This window comes from Amblyomma americanum, chromosome 4 (genome assembly GCF_052857255.1).
Source record: "Amblyomma americanum isolate KBUSLIRL-KWMA chromosome 4, ASM5285725v1, whole genome shotgun sequence".
NCBI classification, from domain to species: Eukaryota; Metazoa; Arthropoda; class Arachnida; order Ixodida; family Ixodidae; genus Amblyomma; species Amblyomma americanum.
In genome coordinates, this window is record NC_135500.1 from 208,651,221 (window position 1) to 208,663,908 (window position 12,688).

General features: G+C 46.8%; 1 protein-coding gene across 1 annotated transcript in view; it reads left to right on the forward strand.

Moving 5' to 3' along the window:
• The first annotated feature begins 3,612 nt into the window (after positions 1–3,612).
• Positions 3,613–12,688, forward strand: part of LOC144127544 (cell adhesion molecule Dscam1-like) — a 98,933-nt gene continuing 89,857 nt past the window's right edge. The window contains exon 1 of the mRNA XM_077660536.1: positions 3,613–4,414. Coding sequence (XP_077516662.1) covers positions 4,363–4,414 — 52 coding nt within the window. The 5' untranslated portion in view covers positions 3,613–4,362. The remainder of the gene's footprint in view (positions 4,415–12,688) is intronic.

The following is a 12,688-nucleotide window of genomic DNA, read 5'->3' on the forward strand; positions in this document are numbered from 1 at the left end:
ATGGACGGGACTGGGTCAATGTAGCGGTGACGAAGCGAGGGCTGGTATCCTTATGGGGCGTTGCACTGGTTTTGTATATATTCGAAATCCCTTTGCGCTCAGAACGCGAAGATGCAGTCCAGAGATAATGCCCATTTTGTTTCTTGTTTGTAATTGGCTTAAACCTTTTTTTTAATTTGGCTCCGCCTAGCACTTGTTGGCGTGGAGACCTGCTCCCAAGGGCGCCATTATCACTAACATTGTACAGGTGCCCATGTCTCTTTATTTAACCGTGGGACATGGGAGAGGCCTTTGACCTGCAGTGGGTGTAGTCAGGCTGATGATGATGATGATACAGGTCCTGACATGTCCTTGCTACCGGCAACACGCTGCCCTTAGTGGTGGCTCATTGGCACTACCGCAGAAGGCAGACACTGTCGAGAAATGAGACAAAATTGGGTGAGAATGATTTGTTTTAGAAGTCCCCAATTTAAAGGGGGTTCCCAGCTCGTTCAGTAGAAACTAGGCATGTGGTGGTTGGTGCAGCTTCGAGAAGTGTTGCCATAGCACCGTCGTGATAGTGGCGGCTATGTTGGTGGACCACAGCCTCTGTGACAGTCTGCGGCGTGCGTATCAAATTTGCTTGTCGCCACCTTCTCCTACAACGTGCACCGCGGAAACCATGTATGGCCCGCCATTATGACACCCATGAGGCTTCGTGTAATCCATTGAGAGGGGTGCGATGAGCACTCAGTTCATAGCTCCTCAGTGCGATTAGCTTCATGTAAATGAGACAACCCAGCCAAGGGTTTATTTATAAAGGTAAATTTGAAATATGAAAGACCCTGCCGGCGTATGAGGAAAAAATATTATGGGACCATTTGTTCCGGACCGCTACACGTGCATTTCGGTGAGTTCAGTGATTGTTGCATTGCTGCGTATACTCTTTTGAAGCGTTCATGTTCTCTTTCAGCCCCCTTGCAGAGATAGCTGAAAAAAGGAAATTTGAAAACTTTCCATAATACGTAGGAATATATTTGGAGCTTATAGCTTTACATTTCCGTAAAATAATTTACCACAACCATTTGTATCATTCAACAGAGCAGGATCTCAATTTTTTTTTTAATTTAACGCCCTTCGTGGAGGTGGTGGTTCCCGATCTTTACGTTAAATCCGCACTGTTACTCTATGACATTCCGGGTGGTGCTGCAATATTTTTTCAACTTTGTGTGAGCAAATGCGGCAATACACGTGTGAACAACTTCGAAAAATAGTCATGCAGATTTAGCGACCCGCCTTGCGAATACAAACTCATCACCGCCTCGGCTCCTTCATTTGGACAATTTTACCATCCTTTCATCAAGAAAGGAACTCCTCCGGCGCGGCACACGTGCTCTCATCCCTCCGTGTGCGGTAACCCTCCCCCGCGGTCTTACCCGTGCAGAGGAGGTTGCGCTTAGGAGGATCCGGGTCGGGGTTGCCCTCACACCAGCCATCACTTGGAAGTGGCCTCAGTACCGAGAATTGTTTCCTCGGCCAGGGTGTCCGATATGTAAACACGAGGACATTGAGGCCGACATTCATCACTTACTGTGGGACTGCCCAGATTTTAAGCATACAAGGATCCGGCACCTGATGGTAGCAGGTCTTTAACCAAGCAACCCTGCTTCATACATTGCCTGGACGCAGGGAGCGTACCATCGTTCTCTACTGGACTTCATCAAATCAGCTAACCTTTTTCCATTCATTTAATCTCTACTACATCATTCATCACACCTTCACCCATCATTGATGCCCTGGGGCAATAAATTTCGCTTAAAAATATAGTCATGGCGCAAGTATGTATTGCGTCCCGAGTTGTTAGCGAAGAGGAATAGGGGTCGCATTAGGAACTCCGTGAAGCGAACGCTGGAGCAAGAAACTAGTGCTGCTCCCCCGAACAGAGGGTATGCTGCAAGCAGTTATTTAAGATTTAACGATTGTTAACAACATGTCTGCACAGCATAACGGTGAGAAAGTAATGCATCTAAAATGTAAGAGCCGTCGTAGTGCATAATACCGCAGATCACTCCACGCATTGCCCTGGCTCCAAAAGCCGCTTGGCTCATCGCCTATAAGGTTGCGTAGGGTGGTCAGAACACTCACGGCGAACATGATTAGCGAACTTCTGTCTACCACGGAAAGGAAGGAGAGCAGCTTTTGTCTCATGCCACGTTGTATGGGTGCAACCCAGCCAAATGTGATCCATATGTAGATTGCCTCTGGAAAGCCCTGCACGCTACTCCTGCATTGTATACATCACAGCACACGCTTACTAAGCGTTATTTCGTATTACGTTGCATTCAAGATGACCAGTATCTCTTTATTCTCAGTCTTAAAAGCCTTGGAAAAATATCGTTAGCCTTTGCGTTCTTAGAATGATAGAGAGGTGAGAGTAGGCGCGACAGAACCTATGTACTGAAAACTTAACATTTTGACAGATAGCCCTGTCTGGTTGGGCTTGAAGACTTGTAATAAACTGTGCACATCTGCAACCAAAAACTTTAATTTGAAACCCGATGTTTTGAAGCGGGCTCGGCTCCTAGCTACTGCCCTCAGACACCCCTGAGGAAGGGGCCGAGCCGGATTCGAAACGTTGGGTTTCAAATCAGAGGTTCTGGTTGGAGATGTGTAGAGTTTATTACAGAACCTATATACATCGGAGAAAGTTCGAAATGCCAGAATGCTGGGCAGCAAAGAAAAACAAGTCTAATTATAACGTACGACTTCTGCCTCAGGAAATTTCATGCACGCCAATTTCAGGACGCTGTTATTTTTTTTTTGGCGCTTAAGTGCAGCGACGCGGCATGCATTTTTTTTTAACCTTTTGGGAACGAATATAACAGCAAAATTTAACTACTTTAAGCCCGTATTTTGCCAGCTCTCAATGACATGAAAGATAAACAAAGGAAAAGTAATGCTACGATAATACGTATAACTTCGCTCGAAACGATTCAATTTTTTTTTGCGTACGCTGAATCACCTCGTACAAGGTTTTGAGCGTTCGAGCTTCGAGCACTCACGGGGTGGGAGCAGAGAGAGGTAGCTACCGAAGGAAAATATATATCCTCATTTATATTTTCCTCCCACACACCCTTTATTTCCAAGAAGGAAGCCTCTGGTGGCCCTTGTAAAAGAATTTGTTCAACGAGGAAACAAAGAACTAGCTGCACCGAGACTTAAAAGAAAATACACCCGAAGCAATAGGAGCGCAAGAAGAAAAGAAACAAGCAGAAGAAAAACGGAGAAACAGAACAGCTTTCCTTGTTCCCAGCAAAGACCGTCGCCGCGAAAAGTCGTTTTCTTTTTGTGCCGTATGTGGCCACCGGATGGCGCCACTTGTCGAACTCAGCGTGAGAGAACTTTCATTCGTCGTAATTGTCGAATAAAGGGGTGGAGGCATAAAACGCGTTGTGTAACTCAGGGCTCCAGCCGCGAGTCACCAAACGTCTTCTTTCTTGAGCTTTCAACGAGCTGTTATGGCCGCAGAAAACGCGCCACGAATTTCTCCCGCCTTGTTCTCCTTCCCGCGTTCTCCCTATCTGGGGAGTGAGGAGGGAGGGCGGGAAAGCCAGCTGCCGTCAACGCGGGAGCGCAGACGCTCGGGTCGTGCTGTCGGAGGCAGCTCGGCTCTCTCGATGCTCCGTGTTACTACGTTCGTCGGGATGCGGCAGAAAGTTGGCAGGCAGTTTGAGTGGTGCAGTTGGCGTTTGTCTGGGGCGGAAAACCGAGGCGCGATCTACAGGAGGCCTTAATTGTTTCCGAATGCCAAGTTTCCACGCATTTTCCACGCTCAACTTCTAGTGTAGTCGCATCAGACGCGTTCCAGAAGGCCTTTGTTGAGTTTTCGTCCTTATTGTGCTGGTCTTATTGTCCCCGTTAGAGTTTTTAATAAGGACGGGCTCGCAGTTGTATTCGATATTTACGAAACTGATAGAGACTGGATAAGAGCTGCTTGTTGCAATATAGGGAACTGCAGTGTTGCGGTGATGGAGCTAAATGCATGACGGGGACATCTAATGTAAGTGTGCTTCACAGCAACGAATCCGTTTATTAGCAAGCTATTGTGAACAGGAGTTTGGTACTTCGTGGACTAACGCAATAATTGATATTTCGTGGCGAACAACTGGTTCTAGTGATAAGAATGTCGTGGACGTTAGCTATCTATCATACTTTAAGCAGTAGTTCCTGTCGACCGAACAATGATTCCAAGACATTCCTTTAGTAAGAGTACCGGATGACTGAGCTGTAGGACAATCAACACCCAATTGGTGCTTCTGACTGTGTTGCGTCGCTGCGTCCAGCTTGGATAACCGGCGGGTTCCTCTCCTAAACAGCGACGGAATGGTGAGGCTTGCTGTGCTGGCGTGGTCCATCTGCTGGCTCTGGCAACTAGGTGAGTCCCCAGATACTTGAAAGGGTCCCTGTTGCGCCGTAGATGTTAGTATACCTAAAGTGCCGAAAAAAATCCTTTCTCTAGCAAAATGTTTTAGTTGTCTTTAACTCCTTTAGAAGGTGGAAACCCCTTGAATTAAAGAGACGTGTTGGACCAGCTTTCCTGTCTCATCACTGGTCGAGATGAATTCGGAGCCCCCACTGTCGCGTATCTCACAACCACTACTCTAGGTTTTGTGCGTGTTTGTAATTTCATTTCCTTTTTCTGCCTCAGATTTTCGAATGCGATGCTGCCCTTTCTTTAGCATGCTGATGCATGAGTTGCTCCTGTCTTTGAAGCGCAAACATACTTCTGCTATGATTGTTAGAGACCCGTTTCTTATCTGGTTTCGGCCGTTCGGAAATGCAGTAGCTTTCCATGATTAACTGAAGTTTCAAATGTAGGTATCTCCGAAGTATTGAGTTGTTTGGTGGTACAAGAGCACGTAAGTCACTACGCAATGGAACGACTAATACAAAGAGGGGTATAATTACAACAAAGACCATATTTACATAAAATAAATTTAGAAAAAAAAACAAAATTTGTATAAAATTTTGATACGTGTGCCACTGTAGAAGAAGTAGAAGCGCCTGCATTCGTAGAGGAAGAACATGGTTCTGCTTCACTCCCGCGCTTGGACCCCTTAGGGACCGCCGCAGTTTTCCGTCTCTGCTCCGGAGGTTCTCCTTCCCGTTGCACGTTACAGTTTGGAGGAGGTGCTGGGTGCGCTTCCCGACCACCTCACTCCGCACAGCATCACTACGGACCTCACACCTGTCCACCAGTCACCCAGCCGCCGTATCCGCGGAGTGTCGCCTGAATTTGGGCCCTTTCTCCCGCCCACAAGAACGACGCAGCCTCGGCCACTGTGTCCAACCGACATGGCCACTGACACCCGGCCCCTGGCCCCGATCCTTTGCCACCCACCGCGAACCCCGCCATCTTTTCGCGGTGACGTGTTCGAGGACGCTGAGGATTGGCTGGAGACCTTCGAGCGGGCGCCCGCTACAACGGCTGGAGCGGCGAGCGCAAGCTCCACAATGTATATTTTGTTCTGGAAGAGTCTGCTCGGACGTGGTTTGAAAACCACGAGACTACCCTTCCCACCTGGGAGGCGTTTTGCGGAATCTCCTGGCTACATTCGCCAACGCCGACCACCGGGAGAATGCTGAAGCTGCTCTGCACTCCCGAAACCAGCGCACGAATGAAAGTGTGCGCATGTACATCGAGAACATAACCCGTCTATTCAAGCGTGCCGACCCCAACATGACGAAGGAGAAGAAGCTTCGCCATCTGATGCGCGGGGTTAAGCAGGAGCTCTTCTCAGGCCTCGTACGCAGCACACCCCGCACTGGAGCGGAATATCTCACCCAGGCGACCACCATGTCGACGACGCTCCGACAACGGGCCCGCCAGTACAATCGGGACATCAACAGAACTGTGCCCGAAACCTTTTCGTCGTGCCACGGCGGCAGTGCAGACACCTTGCGCGAACTGATTCGGTCAGTTGTCCGGGAGGAACTCTAATGGTACCGTCTGCACCAGGTTGCGCCTGCGCCTCTGGTAGCGCTGGCAGAAGTCGTCAGGGACGAAGTGCGGCAGGTTGCGCGGGCACCTCCTGTCCCCGAAGCGCCATCCCGGTTCGATGACAGACCCACGTACGCATCCGTTGTATGTCGCACGGCTGGCTACGGTCTCGCTACTCCGACGCCTGCCATGAGCAGCATCGGCACATGTCAATATATAGACTAGGAAAAAACGTGTTACTTTCCATAAACATGTAAACCGTCCACAGATCTAATAAGACCAGCAGTGTGTAACATCCAATGAAATAGCCAGCGCCATAAAAAAAAAAATCCATATTGTAAGTGCATGTTCTGGCATCGCAAAATAGCGTCATGGTGTGGCACGCTGGGAAAATAAGCACAATAAATAAAATAGCCACAAGGAGACAGCACAGCGTGAAACGAGATCAAAAAATGTTGGGATGCTCACCAAAAACGTACTTAGCGCGAGAAAATACTGTGCCACGTATACTGAGAATTTCAGCATGTCACGCGTTTTTCCTTTGAGTTACCTTTGAGCTGAACACACACCACAGGCGCTCGGGGAGTGGACTTCTTTGCCTGTCCGTGTGCCTGTGCTGAACCCCTAGCAGTGTTTGAGTGAATGTAAATGCGGTCACCTTGGTTGCATAGAGCAGACTTCCCCACTCACTTTCCTCGGCATCCAGCGAATGCAGGGAAAGACTGAATCTCCAGTATGGCACGGAAGACCATAATTATGGTTGCACAGGCTTCTCAGAAAAGAGAAAAAGAATTCCAGTGATGAACTGGTAAATTGCAACGTCGCTGGTATCACATTAGAAATTTCTGCCGATTCTAACACACACTCAGCGCTTCAGGTCAGGAGGAAGACAGTATTCAAGTGACATTCAGTTCCGCACATGATCAGCACACGCATGCAAAATAAAGGTCTGTTTCATCCGGGGAAGGGATGAACGTTAGCTTCGCGCTCATGCACGAGGCATATATGGACAAGAGCACTACTCGCTATTGACTCAGGTTGTCGTATTGTTTCACGTACCACCAGTAATTTTCGGCTGTTACATAAACATTTCAGGCTATCTTGTCTTTGGCTGTACCCAGCACCTTGCTTCGCATGCTGCCTTGGTGGCAGTACCACGATATAAACGAAAAGATAGCTGCAAGATGGTGGCATCGGCAGAAAAAAAAAAACTGCAACTATTCAAACTACCTCTCGATGCTTGGTTTCAGCATTTGACGAAGCATACAACACAGTTTTGTGCGAACACTTTATTTTTCCGGAAGCTGATTTTGATTCCGGGTTTTATCCGAACGAGACACCGCAGAAGAGTGCCACTTTGAATGGCAGGCCTTCAAGATGATGGTGCAGCCGAAACATAAGAATGCAGCTGTGGAGCGAACGTCCTCTCAGTGCATCCTGTATTGCACTGAGCATCACTGTAATACGTGAATTCGATAATTATTGTCGTCGTTTTATAACACAACTAGCAGTAGTCGGAGTTTTAATACATGGTCTTTTAAAATGAACGAGGTTCCAGAAAGCGCCTGGAACTGCCGTTATAATGCGCGTGTCTTTTGGAATTCGCGTTCACTATTCGCGGCCTCAGCAACAAAAAGAAAACGTGAAAGAAGTCGGGAAAGAAGAATGACGGTAGAGTGCAGCAAATCTTTGCTCCGAGACCTGCATGCATGTTTTGTTGCGCTTCGCCCAAAGCTGACCGATGAGGGCGAGCTGGAAGCGAAGAAGCCAAGGTTCATTAACTCCGCCACTCTGGGCGCATATGATACGAAGCGCGTAGCGTGCGCTCCACTGGTGCTGGCCATGCGGCGTGTTTTTCCCGCGTTTTCTCTTTGTGATACTGCCTGCACATCGCCTCGATACAGAAGAGTGGTAACCAGCCATGTAATAACCGACTCTCTGAAAGGCCTGCCTTTCACGACTTCCTTCGACGTGAATACGCATGACACGCTTGAACGTTCAGCAGAGTTGTAAATACTTTTTTTTGTGCCCCGTCTATCTTTGCACATACAGATTCGGCTCTGCGGGACTTGATCCACCACCGTTCTGCCTGAGCGCAGAGTTCGTTCGATAGGCTGAGGCTTGTTAGAAGCTCGCCTTCTCGTAGAGAGCCAACTGTAGAGTAGCTTGGTTTGGGCTAATTGGTAACAGATTAAAAAAAAAACAAAGCGCAAAAAAGACACGGACGACACAGATGTCTGTCCCGTCCACAGGGGCAAAGGGAAAGACAGGCAGGTGCAAAGTGAAGTGAGGAGCTAGTGTAGTTCTGACAACTGTAGATACCGGCATCTTTGTGTGTTTATACTAGTTTGAGACACAGGCGGCAATAACTGGAAAGGTGGGTTTGGGATTTAACTGCAGTGATCATTGTTCATTAGGAACGGGTAAAAAGTATGTAGCTATGGCAAAAACTTACAAACAGTAATCGTAGCTTTTTTAGCGCGTTGCTATTAACATAGATAATAGTATTTATTATGATTTTATTAATAGTAAAGAGGAGGGCATGGGGAGTACTGGCATGAGGTTGCAGTTATTAATATTTACCTCCGAAAGTAAAAACAAAAGAACTGTAGCAAACGAACCTATAAATAAATGTTTTTACAACATACAGGGTGCGCGTAAACAGGACTGTCTTCGGTATTTTTTGCACGCTTGCATAGAAATTATCGTTTTTCGTTATGATATTAAAAACAGTCATATCTTAACGGAACATTTCTGTCAATATTCTTCTTGTGGATGTTGAGCCTGTTCAAACATGTGTTTTAGGAAAGAAAATAAAGAAAACCTCATACATGTTTTTTTTTTAAGGGCAGTAAACGTTATACTCTGTCGTACGCATGATAAAGTTTTGTTGCTGCCTCGTGCAGCGGGGACCGCTTCATAGTTTGCACCCTTTCCAGTCGTGACTAGGAGAGGGGCATTTTGGTTTATGACGAGAGAGACTAGACAACAGTTCCTTTGCTTGATATTTGTTTCATTCTAATTCTGTCAAAGTTTTTGTTTTTGTGTAATGGCATCGACGTCACTATAGCTCCCCAGCGCAGTCCCCTTGGGGAACTGCGATGAATGGCGACTATTTGCCCCCAAGGAAAAAATCGCGATATCGTAACCTCATATAACTCTTGTGAACACTTATCTATTCAAAATACTGTGCTCCGGCGGCCTACGATATCTGTAGGCGGAAATCAATTAATAATGTCCCATTGGCGGAATGAAATCACTGCCGCTCATTGATCACCGCCTGTCTGCGATTCGGGGCGCCGAGTGGCGAATCATCTTTCTTGCTCAGTAATAACGTACACTGAGAGCGGAAACTGGCGAGAAAACGGCTCCTAATGGCTCGTCTAATGGCTTCGACACGAATTCCCGAGTACGGTTTCGTAATTTCTGGCGCCACTCGTCGGAAGCTCTTTCGACACTAGGATCGCCGACATCCAGCCGGAAATCCTTGCTACTGTTTTTCGGTGCTGCGCTGTAGCTTGTTCTGGATTCATTGAAAAGCATTTGATAACGCTAAAGGGCCTCACTGGCAAGATGGCGAACTCCAAACAAGTTTTTCTGAAGCACCGCAAAGTTTCACTAGGAGTCGCTTTTCATATTTGCTTGCTTCGTATAGCTTTCCCTCATAGACACGATTGGGCATACCAGGATAAAGATGAACGGCTCGGAGGGATATGCACAAAAAGAAGACAGCGACCATTGAAACAAAAAAAAAAGCGGAATGTTACCTTTTTTTGTGGTGGTGCTCACTGCAGTGAAAAAATTACTTTCGCATTTTGTTTACATAGAATGTAATTTTAATAAAAGTATAAGAAAAGACGACCACGGTTGGAACATGAACGCACGACCTCCGCATGTAGCAGCTATTTTCAGCTCTAATTAATACCACCATTAAATAAGTAACATTCCCTTTTCCTCGGTTTCAGTCCACCGCAGTGGCTGAGTGGTTATGGCGCTCGGCTGCCGGCCAGAAAGACGCGGGTTCGATCCCGGCCGCGGCGGTCGAATTTCGATGGAGGCGAAATTCTAGAGGCCCGTGTACTGCGTGATATCAGTGCTCGTTAAAGAACCCTAGTTGGTCGAAATTTCCGGAGCCCTTCACTACGGTGTCCCTCACCGCCTGAGTTGCTTTGGGACGTTAAACCCCCATAAACTTCACTTCCCCTAACTTTATTCACCTGAAGACCCCCTTCCGGGGGTATTACATAAGTGGTGGGTTACTATATTCATCCACAAGTACAAGTCAGTACCTTGAAATATAAGTGCTTACAGCATCTGAAAATACAGGTAGGTACATGATGGCAGCGATATCGGTAGCTAGGGCATTCCAGTCCACAACAGTTCGGAGAAAAAATGAGCCTGAAAAAGTTGCAGTACGGGACACAGGGCGGGAAAACTGAAACTAATCTAAACCTTTCCTTGGTTTCAATTAATTTTCAATTCCTTTATGCCGACTATAGTTCTTGTTGTCCTTGACACAACCGACCCCTCAACACGCTAGAGCTGTGTTGTAAGTTCTGTGAATCGGTGAGAAAAATACATCAACTCACAAATCCCGATCCATGAGGCGGTCTTCTGTATGTACTATACCGCTGGTCTGAAAATAATTCCAAAAAGCGAATCATGACCCCATGAACTGATACTACTCTACTATATTGAGCGAAGCAAAAGGTCCCTAAACCGAACTTCAGGAAAGTGTCTGTCGCGTCCGATTAAACGTGTGACCAGCACACAGTTGATAAGTGTGCATGCTGCGTGAGTGGCTCATGTGAAGCCTGCAACGAATTAGTGTTTCTGCCGCGTAACTACGACTTAAATCGCATCAACGCCTAAGGTGCAAACTGCTGTACGGCTAACCACATACTGTTTTTATTACCCAGGTTTTCCCGCATTTAGCTCAGATTAAGACGTATATAGGAAATGCCACGTTACTTGATGTTTGCTTGGTTCGTGTGTACAAGAAACGAAAGTTCTCATAGGCGCTACGATAAACTCAGACGTGCGTTCTGGCTGACAGAGTCGGTCATTTTTTTTGCAGGCGCCAATGAAGATACTTTGTTAACAAGCGTATATGCTTCGGTCAGTTAAAGACGCGCACCATGTGAAGCAGTTGTGTAATGTCATGTCATGTCATGTCATGCCATGTCATGTCTTCTCATGTCATGTTAGGTCTTGTCATGTTACCTTTCCTCTTTCGTCTCCGCGTTCTGTTGCAGGAGTGAGACCGTAAAAAAACGGCCGTGATAGGCATTGTGAGAAATGTGTCAGTGCAAGAATTAAGTCAGGTTTAGCCGTAAATTCGAATATGAAAGATTGAAACGTTTCTATGGCTTAGAAGAAAGAGAACTTCATAGAGAAGCTTTAAAATAAAAAATTCTGCTCTAAAGAGCAACCCGCTTCTGCTTTAACTGTAAAAGAGGACTGTGCTCGAAAAGCGGCTTTAACTTACGGGACACTACTGGTAGCCGCACAAGCAACGAATAAGATTTGTAGGCTAACGCGAATATGCGACAGCGCTGTATTTAATTACGTTAGCTTCTATATAAGCGCCTCAAATGGCTGTTTTAGGCAAATATGATTACCTCTCCAACTTCTTGCTTCCGTAATGAGGAGTGACCACAGTAATTATGTGAAAGTGGTCATCTAAACATTAGAAAAGGGAAGTCCTCGTTCACGAATTGCAGCCATTTGTACAATCCGTATAGAGCGGTGCAGCCAGCAAAGTATCTCTGGTCGTCAACCTTTTTTCAGTGGTAATGCGAGCACTTTCTTCACTTTCGCCAGCGCTTTGCAGTCATCAGATGCGGTAAGGTATCTTTGCGAGAACAGCTTGCATAAACGACAGAGCACCTGGCACTGTGCAGCCGTAGCACCTTTACCAGATGGTGTTACATCCGAAACAAACACGAGTGCGATTCTTTGCTGCGCGTTAGCAGTCTGTAGTAAAAAAAAAGGCTAGCAAATATAAGAATAACAAAATTGGCAGAGGTTTAGCGTAGTTAAACATGGTATTCAGCGAAAGCTTCTCAGAAATGGTTACGTGACGTCATCCACGAGACTGGTTACATGACCCCCTCCCTCTTTCCCTAGCGTAAGACTGAAAGGTCACTCAAAGGTCAAAGGTCATGACCACGTGGTTCGACACCAAGATGGTCGACAAGGTTAGGTTGAAGGGCTTAGCTGTGGTGCGACTTATAGAGAAGTGCGGCTCTACCTAGCGTAGTGAAGCTTTCGCTTTAAAAGGGGCGTCATGTTCAGCGGCCTGCGTTAGCGAAGTGGTACAACGGCTCGTCGGCCGTTGGAGACCGCGCATGTAGAGAAACTTCATCTATCCGCCATAACTTCTTGCACCAACCTCGCTAGAGATAACTGCGCACGAAACTAAGGTTCATCCTTAGTCCGAGTTATGCACGTGGACCTTAATATTTTCCATGCAGTCATTCTTTCGGAGCGTGCGATGAAATCTTCCTGTACGTGAATGAGAAACGCCCACATAAAATTAGGCTTGTGCACAATGTGAGTGGTATTTTGCGCGGCAGCAGAGTAAGAGCTCTGAGCGATGCCCAGAGCCTGGTACCTCAGTGCGGTTTGTGGGGTGTCGAAACAAACTTTATTATTAGCAATTTCTTGTCAGTGAACGTTGCCAGACCACTGTGCCGCAATTAGCTG